This window comes from Lepidochelys olivacea (assembly GCF_965140295.1).
Source record: "Lepidochelys olivacea isolate rLepOli2 genome assembly, chromosome: 8".
Classification (NCBI taxonomy): Eukaryota; Metazoa; Chordata; order Testudines; family Cheloniidae; genus Lepidochelys; species Lepidochelys olivacea.
Genome location: NC_140418.1, coordinates 10,079,884 through 10,096,288, shown reverse-complemented (window position 1 = coordinate 10,096,288; position 16,405 = coordinate 10,079,884). Strand labels below are relative to the sequence as shown.

The following is a 16,405-nucleotide window of genomic DNA, read 5'->3' as shown; positions in this document are numbered from 1 at the left end:
GCTCAGAACATTGCTGCATGAAGCCCTTTGTTTGGGATCATAAATATGTATTCAGCCAATTTTAATATGAGCCCCTTAAAAACCTGTTCTCTTTTCCTAGTGGGTTAATACTATCTCGTCTGTTGTGTAAATATGCAGTGAGTGGGGCTTTTTAAAATGTGGACTTGTTTACCCAGCCCCAACACACAATAATGGTCTTTCATGTCAATCTATGTTTAATCACTAATAAAAATGGGATTTCTGACCCAATCAGCTGTAACATCAAAGCTGCAAATAATCCACATTTCAGAAAGCCCAGCTTTTCAAAAACACACATTTATACTGTCGATTGCATGTATTAATAGTGATAGGCCTATTTCATCACTATTCCACAGGTGTCATACCTACAGCTAAGGGTAACATAAAATCCCTCCTTTACCTGTAAAGGGTTAAGAAGCTCAGATAACCTGGTTGGCACCTGACCAAAAGAACCAATAAAAGGAGAAGATACTTTCAAATCTGTGGGGGAAGGTTTTTGTTTTGAGCTTGGGTGTTCTCTCCAGAGACAAAGAGAGACACCAAGAAAGTAATCTAGCTCCTACTGAATGATACATCTAAACTTACAGTCACAGTAAGTAATAGCAAGGAAATGCGTTAGAGTATCTTTTGTTTTAGCTTGTGAATTTTCCCTCTGCTAAGAGGGAGGTTTATCTGTTTTTTGTAACTTTAAAGTTTTGCCTAGAGGGGAATCTTCTATGTTTTAAATCTTATTACCCTGTAAAATTACCTTCCACCCTGATTTTACAGAGGTGTTTCTTTTACTTTTGTTTCTTTATAATAAAGTTCTGTTTTTTAAGAATCTGATTGGTTTTTAGTGTCCTAAAAACCCAAGGGGCTGGTCTGTGCTCACCTGGTTTACCTCTTTTGTTGGTAGATTATTCTCAAGCCTCCCCAGGAAAGGAAGTGAGGGACTTGGGGGGATATTTTAGGAAAACAGGAACTCCAAGTGGTCCTTTTCCTGAATCTTTGTCTAACTCACTTGGTGGTGGCAGCAGTACCCATCCAAGGACAAGGAAGGATTTGTGCCTTGGGGAAGTTTTTAACCTAAACTGGTAGAAATAAGCTTAGGGGGGTCTTTCATGCGGGTCCCCACATCTGTACCCCAGAGTTCAGAGTGGGGAGGGAACCCTGACAACAGGTTTGACTATAATGGATATTAACAGGAACTATGCATGGTCACCAGGAGAACAGAGCTCGTCATGAGCATTGTGATTTTTCAAAAAATCCTTATGTGATTGCTGAAGGGGAAAATTGGAGTGTGTTTGTGTAGGGGAGCCACTTTTATACGCCAGAGAAATGGCTTTTTACCAGCCTCCCCTTTTATTTCATTTCCATTTCCATACCATCTAGGAGCCCCAGTCATGGAGCAGGACCCCGCTGTGCTGGATGCTGTACAAACACAGAACAAAAAGACAGTCCCTGCCCCAAAAACCTTGCAGTGTAAGAGAAGAGACAACAGGTGAACACAGAGACAGATATGGAAGCACAAGGAAACAATGATACGATATTGGTGGCATGAGGGCACCTGGTCCACTTCCTGTTCTGTAATAGTTATGTAGATCAGATTAACTTGACTGAAATCTGTGGTGCTCAGAGCAGAGTTCAGCCCACTTTTTCCCATCAGGGCCTGGATTCGACAAGCACTCAAGCACATACTTAACTTTACTACCATGCGTAACCTCAATGGGTTTCAGAGTAGCAGCCGTGTTAGTCTGTATTCGCAAAAAGAAAAGGAGTACTTGTGGCACCTTAGAGACTAACCAATTTATTTGAGCATAAGCTTTTGTGAGCTACAGCTCACTTCATCGGATGCATCGCCACTGTATTTTCCACTGAATGCATTCGATGAAGTGAGCTGTAGCTCACGAAAGCTTATGCTCAAATAAATTGGTTAGTCTCCAAGGTGCCACAAGTACTCCTTTTCTCAATGGGTTTGTGTTTGAAGAATCAGAGCCTAAGTCCTAAAGGTTAGCAAAATCCCCATTAAAAACCTATTGCTTTCAAAGTACGTGTCAGATGGGAGCCGGAGAGGGGGAAACATTTTTAAAAGCAACAGTAATATTCGTTTCCAGTCTTGTGAGTTTTAAAAAAATAACTCAACTGATTTTTGTTGTGCCAATATTTTTTAGGTCTTTTTTTGTTTTAAAGAAAATCTTTGGCTTTTGGGCTGTCTCATATTCCTAACACAGCCTATAGCAACTTCATTTATTCTTCAGCAATCAAGCTGGAGACATCAGATATAGGGGTTTATAATGGAAATGCTGACAGAACGATTGCTATAGAAGTAAGAACAGACACCGCTTTAATGCGTGTAAACAAACAACTCTTTCTTAAAGTGGTGTCTGAATTCCAATGGATTCTAATTATCTGCTAAGACAGATAGGGAAGCAGAAAAACACTGATATAAAGAAATTCTAGATGAAAAATATCTACACTGTAATTTCAAAAAGTTTCGGCTTTTGTCTTTGGGAGGCAGTATGTAAAAGATAAGGAAGAAAATAATGAGCTTTTCTTATTTATATTTGAAGTTTAGAAGAGACACATTGTGAGCGAACAAAAGATGTTCCATAAAACAGTGTGTTAAAATAGTTCTCTGTGGGAATGAAAGAAGCTGCAAGGTGTTAAATAAGAATGCCGGGTATTCTAGGCTTGAGGCCTGTTGTTAGTAAGATTTGAGCATTTCAGCTTTTTTTAATGTCATTTAATGTCCTGTAAAATTTAATCAGGACTTTGCATCAGGACTTTGAAGGAGGGGGCTTTATGGCAACTTTCTCTGTTGATGTGTATTATCTCTGTCTAATCCACCAAAAACATCCACTTATTCATATCCTCTCATATAGAATGAATATTTCAATTTATGGCATAAGCATGTGAAGTTTCAAAGTGAATATTTTCCCTTGGACAGTGTTATATTTAGAAAATTGTTTTAAAAGGCCCTCCGGAGAGGCTGGTTGGTATTGATTCATTATATAATACAAAATACCACACATCAGTCACATAATACACACTCCAAGGCATCTAAAATATCCACAGCAGAGTGTACAACTGACCCACCAACTCTCCCTTACTGCTGTACGCCACTGAAACTTGCTTCTGTGATCAGATTCTGATCTCATTACACCCAGGTAAATCCAGAGTAACACCACTGAATACAATACAGCTAGTCGGATTTACACCAGCATAAATGAGATCTGGGGAACTCACAGGTTCCCAGATACAGGTTACCCAGGTATAAATGAAACCAGAATCTGGCCTCCAAAAGTCCAAAGCCAAATTAAAGAGAGACAGAGACATTCTACTTGAGTTACATTCCAAGGAAGTGTCTGGTGGCTTTTCCTGGTAGGAGATGGCAGGTTGGAGACCTGCAAACAACAGTAAGGATAAAACAAGAGAGAATAAATTTTATGCAGCTGTTTTATTTTCCCCTGCAAAATATGAATGTTATGCAAAACACATTGCTGGAGGTTTGCTGACAATAAAAATGGAATCATCATGCAAGTAGGGTAGCAAATTCTCAGGGGAAAGCTTTAGCCAAAATACTCTTTTGCAATAATTTCCCATAACTGAGTGAATAAATTAATTTGTGAATTTTCTGTGAATAAGTTCCTCCATTTTCCTCCCCTCATATAATTTATTGACATCAATATACATTTAGCAACAAAAAACAGAGCTGATTTCCGTTTGCAATAAAACAATTTAGAAACATTTATCTGGTCCTTAGGGATCATTCTAGACAAATGCAGCTCAATTCATGAAGCTAACAAGAAACGCAAGTATCATGCACCATCAGTGAGCTACACCAGAGGAAACTCGCAACAGATAGCAATAGAAAACATAGAAGAACTTCAGGCAAATGCAGGGCCCAATTTTTGCCCCCTTTGCTCATCTTAGACAGTGCCTTTAAAGCAATAGGACTAGCCTCAACATGAGTAAGGAGTGGAAGAATCACTTGAGAAATTTCTGGGTGAGGTTCTCTGGCCTGTGTTATGCAGAGACCAGAGTAAATGACCATAATGGTCCGTTCTAGCCTTAAAAATCTATGAATCAGACCCTCAGTAATACCCCCTGCTATGTATTGAGAATTTTGCTTTTCTTTATTTGCTGTCTGAGGAGATGGCAAGAGGAAGAAGGGGATTTATTTTTCTCTATGGAACTAATGATTCAGGCTCTGTGGCTTGGGGAGGACTGAGAGATCTTTCCTTCTTGTACTCCTGAAATGCAGACCTGATAGTGGCGTAGACTGCAGCCTTTTTATTCCTCCATCTGAAATCCTGTGTGACCTGCCCTGCTCTGATCTCCACCTGTTTTGATGCAGGTAATGTCATTAAAAATCAGCAGCTCCTATATATGGAATAAGGTTGTGGTCTTTTGATTATCATGTCAAACCAACCGTATAGCTTTCTTTGACAGGGTAACACATCTTGTGGGTAGGGAGGAAGTGATAGATGTGGTATATCTTGACTTTAGTAGGGCTTTTGATACTGTCTCGCATGACCTTCTCATAAACAAACTAGGGAAATACAACCTAGATGGAGCTATTCTAAGGTAGGTGCATAACTGGTTGGAAAACCATTCCCAGAGAGTAATTATCAGTGGTTCACAGTTGAGCAAGCAGGGATCAGTTCTTGGTCTGGTCCTGTTAAATATCTTTATCCGTGATTTAGATAATGGCATAGCGTGTACGCTTATAAAGTTTGCAGATGATAAAGTAGCTGGGAAGGTTTGCAAGTGCTTTGGAGGATAGGATTAAAAATCAAAATGATCTGAACAACTGGAGAAATGGTCTGAAGTAAATAGAATGAAATTCAATAAGGACAAATGAAAAATACTCCATTTCGGAAGGAACGATCAGTTGCACACCTAAAAAATGGGAAATTACTACCTTGGAAGGAGTACTACGGAAAGAGATCTGGGGATCATAGTGAACCACAAGCTAAATATGAGTCAACAGTGTAACACTTCTGTAAAAAAAAAAAATCATAATACTGGGATGTATTAGCAGGAGCATTGTAAGCAAGATCCGAGAAGTAATTCTTCTGCTCTACTCCGTGCTAATATGACCTTGACTGGAGTATTGTGTCCAGTTCTAGGCGCCACATTTCAGGAAGGATGTGGACAAATTGGAGGAAGTCCAGAGAAGAGCAACAAAAATGATTAAAGGTCTAGAAAACATGACCTATGAGGCAAGATTGAAAAAATTGGAAAAGAGAAGACTGAGAGGAGACATGACAGTTTTCAGAGTTAACAGGTTGTTACAATAATAGGTTGTTACAAGGAGGAGGGAGAAAAATTGTTCTCGTTAACCTCTGAGGCTAGGACAAGAAGCAATGCTCTTAAATTGGAACAGGGAGGTTTAGGTTGGACATTAGGAAAAACTTCCTGTCAGGGTGGTTAAGCACTGGAATAAATTGCCTAGAGAGGTTGTGGAATCTCCATCATTGGAGATTTTTAAGAGCAGGTTAGACAAACACCTGGCAGGGATGGTCTAGATAATACTTAGTTCTGCCATGAGTGCAGGGGACTGGACTAGGTGACTTCTCGAGGTCCCTTCCAGACCTATGATTCTATGTAACCATTGTTGATTTTTTTATTTTTATTATCGAGTACTATACACCTACCTTGTACATACCTGTCCAAAGAAAAGTCACTGAAGTCATCTCTGAACATGTTAATAAAAAAATATCCCACACACATCTTTATCCTCCCATGAATGACATTGACAGGATCTAGTATTCAGTCCAACTAATTCTATTTTCCAATCCTTTAATGTTGTGTTCAGGACAATTTTTAAAAGAGCTTCTAAAAAATACTAAGGCCTAACGCTCAGGTCAGTAGTTCAATCAACTTCAACTGGACTACAGATGAGGACAGGTTACAGGACTGAGCTCTTTATTATTTGGATAGAGACGAAGCATTACAATGTACTGTCATTTCAAACAAAGTGTTATAGAACCCTAGTATATTATAGTTTGGATTTGCTGCTGAGTTATAGAAGCGTTGGTTCAAAAGGAATTCAAAGAGCTGAATGATCAGACAAGGAGATACGAAGCAATACAGGAAGGGGGGAGGCATTGTGTGTAATGAACCTCAATTTAAAAAAAAATCAAGAAAAAATGGTCTAGATAATACTTATGGTATGTCTACACTACGGAATAAGGTCGAATTTATAGAAGTCGGTTTTTTAGAAATCGGTTTTATATATTCGAGTGTGTGTGTCCCCACAGAAAATGCTCTAAGTGCATTAAGTGCATTAACTCGGCAGAGTGCTTCCACAGTACCGAGGCTAGAGTTGACTTCCAGAGCGTTGCACTGTGGATAGCTATCCCACAGTTCCCACAGTCTCCACTGCCCATTGGAATTCTGGGTTGAGATCCCAATGCCTGATGGGGCTAAAACACTGTCGCGGGTGGTTCTGGGTACATATCGTCAGGCCCCCGTTCCCTCCCTCCCTCCGTGAAAGTAAGGGCAGCCAATCGTTTCGCACCTTTTTTCCTGAGTTACCTGTGCAGACGCCATACCACGGCAAGCATGGAGCCCGCTCAGGTAACCGTCACCCTATGTCTCCTGGGTGCTGGCAGACGCGGTACGGCTTTGCTACACAGTAGCAGCAACCCCTTGCCTTCTGGCAGCAGACGGTACAGTACGACTGGTAGCCGTCATCGTCATGTCCGAAGTGCTCCTGGCCACGTCGGCTGGGAGCGCCTGGACAGACATGGGCGCAGGGACTTAATTTAGAGTGACTTGACCAGGTCATTCTCTTTAGTCCTGCAGTCAGTCCTATTGAACCGTCTTATGGTGAGCAGGCAGGCGATACAGATTGCTAGCAGTCGTACTGTACCATCTTCTGCCGGGCAGGCAAGAGATGAGGATGGCTAGCAGTCGTACTGTACCATCTTCTGCCGAGCAGCCATGAGATGTGGATGGCATGCAGTCCTTCTGCACCCTCTGCTGCCATCCAAAGATGTAAAAGATAGATGGAGTGGATCAAAACAAGAAATAGACCAGATTAGTTCTGTATTCATTTGCTTCCTCCCCTCCCCCGTCTAGGGGACTCATTCTTCTAGGTCACACTGCAGTCACTCACAGAGAAGGTGCAGCGAGATAAATCTAGCCATGTATCAATCAGAGGCCAGGCTAACCTTCTTGTTCCAATAAGAAAGATAACTTAGGTGCACCATTTCTTATTGGAACCCTCCGTGAAGTCCTGCCTGAAATACTCCTTGATGTAAAGACACCCCCTTTGTTGATTTTAGCTCCCTGAAGCCAACCCTGTAAGCCGTGTCCTCAGTCGCCCCTCCCTGCGTCAGAGCAACGGCAAACAATCGGGCATCTGAGAGTGCTGTCCAGAGCAGTCACAATGGAGCACTCTGATGGGGCTAAAACATTGTCGTGGGTGGTTCTGGGTACGTATCGTCAGGCCCCCGTTCCCTCCCTCCCTCCGTGAAAGCAAGGGCAGACAATCGTTTCGTGCCTTTTTTCCTGAGTTACCTGTGCAGACGCCATACCACGGCAAGCATGGAGCCCGCTCAGGTAACTGTCACCCTATGTCTCCTGGCTGCTGGCAGACGCGGTACGGCTTTGCTACACAGTAGCAGCAACCCCTTGCCTTGTGGCAGCAGACGGTGCAGTATGACTGGTAGTCATCCTCGTCGTGTCCGAGGTGCTCCTGGCCACGTCGGCTGGGAGCGCCTGGGCAGACATGGGCGCAGGGACTAAATTTGGAGTGACTTGACCAGGTCATTCTCTTTAGTCCTGCAGTCAGTCCTATTGAACCGTCTTATGGTGAGCATGCAGGCGATACGGATTGCTAGCAGTCGTACTGTACCATCTTCTGCCGGGCAGGCAAGAGATGAGGATTGCTAGCAGTTGTATTGTACCATCTTCTGCCAGGCAGGCAAGAGATGAGGATGGCTAGCAGTCGTACTGTACCATCTTCTGCCGAGCAGCATTGAGATATGGATGGCATGCAGTCCTTCTACACTGTCTGCTGCCAGCCAAAGATGTAAAAGATAGATGGAGTGGATCAAAACAAGAAATAGACCAGATTTGTTTTGTACTCATTTGCTTCCTCCCCTCCCCTGTCTAGGGGACTCATTCCTCTAGGTCACACTGCAGTCACTCACAGAGAAAGTGCAGCGAGGTAAATCTAGCCATGTATCAATCAGAGGCCAGGCTAACCTCCTTGTTCCAATAAGAACAATAACTTAGGTGCACCATTTCTTATTGGAACCCTCCGTGAAGTCCTGCCTGAAATACTCCTTGATGTAAAGATACCCCTTTTGTTGATTTTAGCTCCCTGAAGCCAACCCTGTAAGCCGTGTCGTCAGTCGCCCCTCCCTCCGTCAGAGCAACGGCAGACAATTGTTCCGCGCCTTTTTTCTGTGCGGATGCCATACCAACGCAAGCATGGAGGCCGCTCAGCTCACTTTGGCAATTAGGAACACATTAAACACCACACGCATTATCCAGCAGTATATGCAGCACCGGAACCTGGCAAAGCGATACCGGGCGAGGAGGCGACGTCAGCGCGGTCACGTGAGTGATCAGGACATGGACACAGATTTCTCTGAAAGCATGGGCCCTGCCAATGCATGCATCGTGGTGCTAATGGGGCAGGTTCGTGCTGTGGAACACCGATTCTGGGCTCAGGAAACAAGCACAGACTGGTGGGACCGCATAGTGTTGCAGGTCTGGGACGATTCCCAGTGGCTGCGAAACTTTTGCATGCGTAAGGGCACTTTCATGGAACTTTGTGACTTGCTTTCCCCTGCCCTGAGGCGCATGAATACCAAGATGAGAGCAGCCCTCACAGTTGAGAAGCGAGTGGCAATAGCCCTGTGGAAGCTTGCAATGCCAGACAGCTACCAGTCAGTTGGGAATCAATTTGGAGTGGGCAAATCTACTGTGGGGGCTGCTGTGATGCAAGTAGCCCACGCAATCAAAGATCTGCTGATATCAAGGGTAGTGACCTTGGGAAATGTGCAGGTCATAGTGGATGGCTTTGCTGCAATGGGATTCCCTAACTGTGGTGGGGCTATAGATGGAACCCATATCCCTATCTTGGCACCGGAGCACCAAGCCGCCGAGTACATAAACCGCAAGGGGTACTTTTCGATAGTGCTGCAAGCTCTGGTGGATCACAAGGGACGTTTCACCAACATCAACGTGGGATGGCCGGGAAAGGTACATGACGCTCGCATCTTCAGGAACTCTGGTCTGTTTCAAAAGCTGCAGGAAGGGACTTTATTCCCAGACCTGAAAATAACTGTTGGGGATGTTGAAATGCCTATATGTGTCCTTGGGGACCCAGCCTACCCCTTAATGCCATGGCTCATGAAGCCGTACACAGGCAGCCTGGACAGTAGTCAGGAGCTGTTCAACTACAGGCTGAGCAAGTGCAGAATGGTGGTAGAATGTGCATTTGGACGTTTAAAGGCGCGCTGGCGCAGTTTACTGACTCGCTTAGACCTCAGCGAAACCAATATTCCCACTGTTATTACTGTTTGCTGTGTGCTCCACAATATCTGTGAGAGTAAGGGGGAGACGTTTATGGCGGGGTGGGAGGTTGAGGCAAATCGCCTGGCTGCTGGTTACATGCAGCCAGACACCAGGGCGGTTAGAAGAGCACAGGAGGGCGCGGTACGCATCAGAGAAGCTTTGAAAACCAGTTTCATGACTGGCCAGGCTACGGTGTGAAAGTTCTGTTTGTTTCTCCTTGATGAAACCCCCCGCCCCTTGGTTCACTCTACTTCCCTGTAAGCTAACCACCCGCCCCTCCTCCCTTCAATCACCACTTGCAGAGGCAATAAAGTCATTGTTACTTCACATTTATGCATTCTTTATTCATTCATCACACAAATAGGGGGATGACTACCAAGGTAGCCCAGGAGGGGTGGTGGAGGAGGGAAGGAAAATGCCACACAGCACTTTAAGCACAGCACTTTAAAAGTTTACAACTTTAAAATTTATTGAATGACAGCCTTCTTTTTGGGGGGCAATCCTCTGTGGTGGAGTGGCTTGTTGGCCGGAGGCCCCCCACCGCGTTCTTGGGCATCTGGGTGTGGAGGCTATGGAACTTGGGGAGGAGGGCGGTTGGTTACAGAGGGGCTGCAGTGGCAGTCTGTGCTCCAGCTGCCTTTGCTGCATCTCAACCATACACTGGAGCATACTGGTTTGGTCCTCCAGAAGCCTCAGCATTGAATCCTGCCTCCTCTCATCACGCTGCCGCCACATTTGAGCTTCAGCCCTGTCTTCAGCCCGCCACTTACTCTCTTCAGCCCGCCACCTCTCCTCCCAGTCATTTTGTGCTTTCCTGCACTCTGACATTATTTGCCTCCATGCATTCATCTGTGCTCTGTCAGTGTGGGAGGACAGCATGAGCTCGGAGAACATTTCATCGCGAGTGCGTTTTTTTTTTCTTTCTAAGCTTCACTAGCCTCTGGGAAGGAGAAGATCCTGTGATCATTGAAACACATGCAGCTGGTGGAGAAAAAAAAAGGGACAGCTGTATTTAAAAAGACACATTTTATAAAACAGTGGCTACACTCTTTCAGGGTAATCCTTGCTGTTAACATTACATACATAGCACATGTGCTTTCGTTACAAGGTTGCATTTTGCCTCCCCCCACCGCGTGGCTACCCCCTCAACCTTCCCCACTCCCGTGGCTAAGAGCGGGGAACATTTCTGTTTAGCCACAGGCAAACAGCCCAGCAGGAATGAGCTCCTCTGAGTGTCCCCTGAAGAAAAGCACTCTATTTCAATCAGGTGACCATGAATTATATCTCACTCTTCTGAGGATAACACAGAGAGATAAAGAACGGATGTTGTTTGAATGCCAGCAAACATACACTGCAATGCTTTGTTCTACAATGATTCCCGAGTACGTGTTACTGGCCTGGAGTGGTAAAGTGTCCTACCATGAAGGACGCAATAAGGCTGCCCTCCCAGAAACCTTTTGCAAAGGCTTTAGGAGTACATCTAGGAGAACCGCGAATGCCAGGGCAAAGTAATCCTTTCACATGCTTGCTTTTAAACCATGTATAGTATTTTAAAAGGTACACTCACCAGAGGTCCCTTCTCCGCCTGCTGGGTCCAGGAGGCAGCCTTGGGTGGGTTCGGGGGGGTACTGGCTCCAAGTCCAGGGTGAGAAACAGTTCCTGGCTGTCGGGAAAACCGGTTTCTCCGCTTGCTTGCTGTGAGCTGTCTACAACCTCATCATCATCATCATCTTCTTCGTCCCCAAAACCCGCTTCCGTATTGCCTCCATCTCCATTGAAGGAGTCAAACAACACGGCTGGGGTAGTGGTGGCTGAACCCCCTAAAATGGCATGCAGCTCATCATAGAAGCGGCATGTTTGGGGCTCTGACCCGGAGCGGCTGTTCGCCTCTCTGGTTTTCTGGTAGGCTTGCCTCAGCTCCTTCAGTTGCACGCGGCACTGCTTCGGGTCACTGTTATGGCCTCTGTCCTTCATGCCCTGGGAGATTTTGACAAAGGTTTTGGCATTTCAAAAACTGGAACAGAGTTCTGATAGCACGGATTCCTCTCCCCAAACAGCGATCAGATCCCGTACCTCCCGTTCGGTCCATGCTGGAGCTCTTTTGCGATTCTGGGACTCCATCATGGTCACCTGTGCTGATGAGCTCTGCATGGTCACCTGCAGCTTGCCACTCTGGCCAAACAGGAAATGAGATTCAAAAGTTCGCGGTTCTTTTCCTGTCTACCTGGCCAGTGCATCTGAGTTGAGAGTGCTGTCCAGAGCAGTCACAATGGAGCACTCTGGGATAGCTCCCGGAGGCCCATACCATCGAATTGTGTCCACAGTACCCCAAATTCGAGCCGGCAAGGTCGATTTAAGCGCTAATCCACTTGTCAGGGGTGGAGTAAGGAAATCGATTTTAAGAGCCCTTTAAGTCGAAATAAAGGGCTTCATTGTGTGGACGGGTGCAGGTTTACATCGATTTAACGCTGCTAAATTCGACCTAAAGTCCTAGTGTAGACCAGGGCTTAGTCCTGCCATGAGTGCAGGGAGCTGGGCTAGATGACCTCTCGAGGTCCCTTCCAGTCCTATGATTCTATGATTAAGGCAACAGGACAACCTAGGGAAAATAAACAATGTCCTTGGAGATTTTTTAGGGAACTGAAAATGATTAGAGAGACTGGCATATTTGTGTCCTGAATGACCCTATTCTGTATTTGGCATCAGTCTAACTTAATATTTAGAATTGGGCCATTCTCAGGCCCCAGTCCCACAAAACATGTGTATAGCTAGTTTCACACTTGAGTAGTGTGAGAATGGGATTGCACATGTGTGAAGTTACTCAAGTGTGTAAGTGTTTGCAGAATTGTGTCCTTCAGTGACCTCATTCTTATCCTTGTACATTCTTATCATAGAATTACTCTGTTTTAATCAGATTCCAGTTTCCTCATTGGGTTTTTGGGTTGGTGTTTTTTGATGGTGGCAGTTTTTGGTTTTGTTTAGCAGTAGAAAGGAAAGCCATGAAAAACTGGCCTGAACATTTCCAGAAACTAATCTATCTTTCTTTCTTAACAGATTGTGATAATGGGTTTGAAATTGCTCTTACCATCTTAAGGATAAATAAGTAATAGAATTATAATTGCTAATGCTGTGATACATAATTTGCATTTATTATAGCTAATAAAACAGGTAATTAATTGAGCTGTAATGGGTTAAGTCATCAGGAACTTCAGCTGCAGAAAGATTTATTGCTGTATTCTCAGTAACATCCTGAATATGAAGAACAGGCTGTTCAGAGAGGGCCTTCGCTTCCAGGACCGTTTAATCAGGGAGCATTCCCCTTTCCTTCTCAGCTGCTTTTCGTTGTGTATGGTTTGCACAATCAGCATAAATTAAGCAATTGTGTTTATGCCTTTTTCATAAAGGTGAAAAATATGTACTTCCATTCTCCATAGCCATGCATGAAATAAGTACTATAAAGCTCGAGCTAAGCTAAGCCACATGCGTATGCATGTCCATACATTTTCTAAATGAGAAGGGCAGAACATCATACAGAGCATACAACCACCAGGGTGCATTGAAGTTCAAAATGGGCCTGGGAGATAATGTTGACAGAATAGGATGTAGTCGCAGGATAATGGTCTCCAGCTGCTAGATTAAAGCCTGGGCAAAGCTGAGCCCTTGCAACAAAAAATAAGCAGAGGCAAGAAGATATTTACAGTATTTTCAAAGTAGGAGGCATTTATCTTGTAACAACATCCTAGTCCATTTGCTCTGCTTCTATTGTACCAACATAATAAAAGATGCTGTTATTTTGTTCAGTGGGTTTTGCTGCAGAAGCTACGTTTGTCCACTGCATTCTGACTGGGTAACATTACAGACTTTTAATCAATCTACACATTTCAAAACATATTGTGTCACTGCAGCTGGGTCCTAAATACTCCGACCTACTTTTTAAAAAAAAGGAAAAAAATAAGAATCTCCCTAATAAAAATCCATGTTGTTTTATCGTTAATAACATTTTAGTCGTGAGTAGGGTGACCAGGTGACTGGTTTTCAGTCTGGTCGGCGGTGCTGTGGCGCAAAGGCAGGCTAGTGCCCACTTGTCCTGGCACTGCACTGCACTCCAAAAGTGGCCAGCTGGTCCAGCTCCTAGGTGGGGGAGCCAAGGGGCTTTGCATGCTGCCCCTGCCCCGAGCACTGACTCCGCACTCCCATTGGCCAGGAACCGACCAATGGGAGTGGGGGGGTGGGCGGTGGGCGGTGCCTGCATGCGAGAGCGGTGCATGGAGCCTCCTGGCCCCACCACGTAGGATCCGGACCAGCTGTCTCCTTCCGGGGTATGCACAGCACAGTGCTAGGACAGGCAGGCAGACTACCTTAGCGCCCCCACTGCACCGCTGACTGGGAGCTGCCCCAGGTAAGCCCACACCTCAACTCCCTTCCCCATCTGAGAGCCCCCTCCCACACCGTTAAACCCCTCATCCACAGCCCAGAGCCCATACCCTCTCCTGCACACCAATCCCCAGCTCTGAGCCCCCCCAAACCTGGAGCCCCCTCCTGCACACCAGAGCCCTCACCCCCTCCTGCACCCTGACTCCCTGCCTCAAGCCACAGCCCCTTCCCACACTTCAAATCCCTCAGCCCCACCCCCCAGCCTGGAGCCCCCTCCTGCACCCCAAACTCATCCTCGGCCCCACCCCAGAGCCAGCATCCCCAGCCCAGAGCCCACACCCCTGCCCCAGCCCAGTGAAAGTGATTGAGGGTGGAGGAGAGCGAGCCACCAAGAAAGGGGGAATGTAGTGAGCAGGGGGCGAGGCCTCAGGGAAGAGGTGAGGCAGGGGTGGGACCTCGGGGAATGGGCAGGGCTAGGGTGTTCGGATTTGTGCAACTAGAAAGTTGGCAACCCTAGTTGTAGGTTAGTCCACCTTCCAACAGTTGCACTGTTAAGTACTGATTTGAGGCCTTATCTGGCATCTTGTATGATCAGCCCTTCTTATTGTTGTGTTGTCTTACTGTAACGTTCTGTGTGGGGAAAAGATCTTTGGATCATGGAGGACAATTGAAAATATACTCTTTGTTAAAAGGACATCCGTGGAATAATGCATATAATTCTAACAGTAAAGGTAATGAACAGTTAGTACATTATGGACCTGCACTTTTTTCTTAGCACGTTTATGAAACAATAGTTTTTCATAGTTGCCTCCCTTTGGATCCAAAACTTTCCAAGTCCCATTCCCCTAAAGATCGGAATCTCCTGATTTTCAAGACATGCTTCAAAGCCCATTTGCTAAGGCTGTTGGAGGAGGACTGAGAGTATGGGAAAATTCCCCAATTCACTTACCTTCTTACCGGCTGGCCTGTTTTAATTTTTAATAATTGATTAGCTAGTGATCCTGTTATATTTCTGGATTTGGCTACCTTGCTCAGTGGTAACTCTGCTTTTATGGAGAGTGATTTTTAAACAGTTGTTCAGGCAACTTAGAATCTAGCCCATAGATATATGTTGTATGAATGATTAAAACCTTCCTCATATGAGGAGTCCCGCGGAAGGCTGCACATTGAAGAGTGACTCGTGTTGGTTAGGGGTTGGTCTCTCCCACAGAAAGTGCTGAATGCTCTCAACTCCCTTTGGCCCCACTATTGTTTGGAGTGGAATTTTGCCATTGACTCAGTGCGGACCATTAACTTAATTGGAAGTTGAGAGCAGTCAGCACCTCATAGGACCAGGTCATTGATCTGTACCACTGTATGAGTGATATTAGCTGTGGCAGTCCGTGAGAAACAGGCCGCAGAGACTAGCTTGATTTTAAATTAGAACTACATATTTGAAGTATGGCAGAGTTGTCTAGTGGACAGAGCACTGACTGGAACTTAGAAGACGTGGGGTCTATTATGAGCTCTGCCACTGGACTGGTGAGTGACCCTGGGCAAGTCACCTCATGCCTCAGTTTCCTCATCTGTTAAATGGGGATAATGATACTTTGAAAAGTACTTTTAGATCTACTGATGACAAGCACTACATAAGAAATAGGTGGTATTATTAATTAAAAATCATAACACCTTTAGTAAAGGATTAATTTTTTTAATCTGTCAAATATTAGTATGGCTAAGTGTGATTTCTCATTCGCCCATAGCTGCTGCTTGAACAGTTTGTCCTAAACCAAAGTACATTCCTGTTTTCTTGCAATTACAGTGCAAGTTGGAGTTTCATGCTTGTACTTCTGACAAAACTATTGCAGCACGATGTGAGGGGCCCTGCCCGTGCCTTCCAGGACAAGAAAGCCCAAAACACAAGGCTGAGAAGACTGGTGAGTTCAACTGTTGAATGCAATGTTAAGTGATTTACTGGGACTGCTTTGTTCTTAAGACACCTTGAAATATTTTGTTTCTACCACTTGTTTCAGGAAGCTTTAAGAAAGTCATGTTGTCAGCTAGACAGTGTATGACAAATCATTTTCTAAACTTAAAATGCTTTCTTACTGAACTCTCAAACATCTTAACCACAGTGAAACTGGTACCCATTTTATAGACTGTGTCATAGAATACTTGTGCTCTAGCTAATTGTTATTAACGTTTATTTATTTTGAGTGGAAAATACTCAAGGCATAAAGTAAATTCCTCGATTCATATGATGGGGCGGCCTGCCCTTAAATGGCCAGAGGCCTGGTGCTGGTCAGCCCCATACAATTAGTTTTACATGTCACAGCTGGGATGGGATGTGGGATTTAATTAGTAGAACTAACTGGGTATGGAGAAATGGATTCTCCTATAAAGAGCAGCAAGAAGCTGCAGAGATGGGGATGCTCAGGGAGACAGTACAGAGTCTGCTGGGAGTGAGTAGTCTCCAGCAGGGAGCCCTGAATCTACAGGAAAAAGGGCTCCAGGT

The 16,405-nt window shown here is 44.9% G+C and overlaps 1 protein-coding gene across 1 annotated transcript in view; it reads left to right on the top strand.

Moving 5' to 3' along the window:
- Nucleotides 1-16,405, top strand: part of SPOCK1 (SPARC (osteonectin), cwcv and kazal like domains proteoglycan 1) — a 466,220-nt gene that overhangs the window by 370,868 nt on the left and 78,947 nt on the right. The window contains exon 6 of the mRNA XM_084637722.1: nt 15,713-15,827. Coding sequence (XP_084493848.1) covers nt 15,713-15,827 — 115 coding nt within the window. The remainder of the gene's footprint in view (nt 1-15,712; nt 15,828-16,405) is intronic.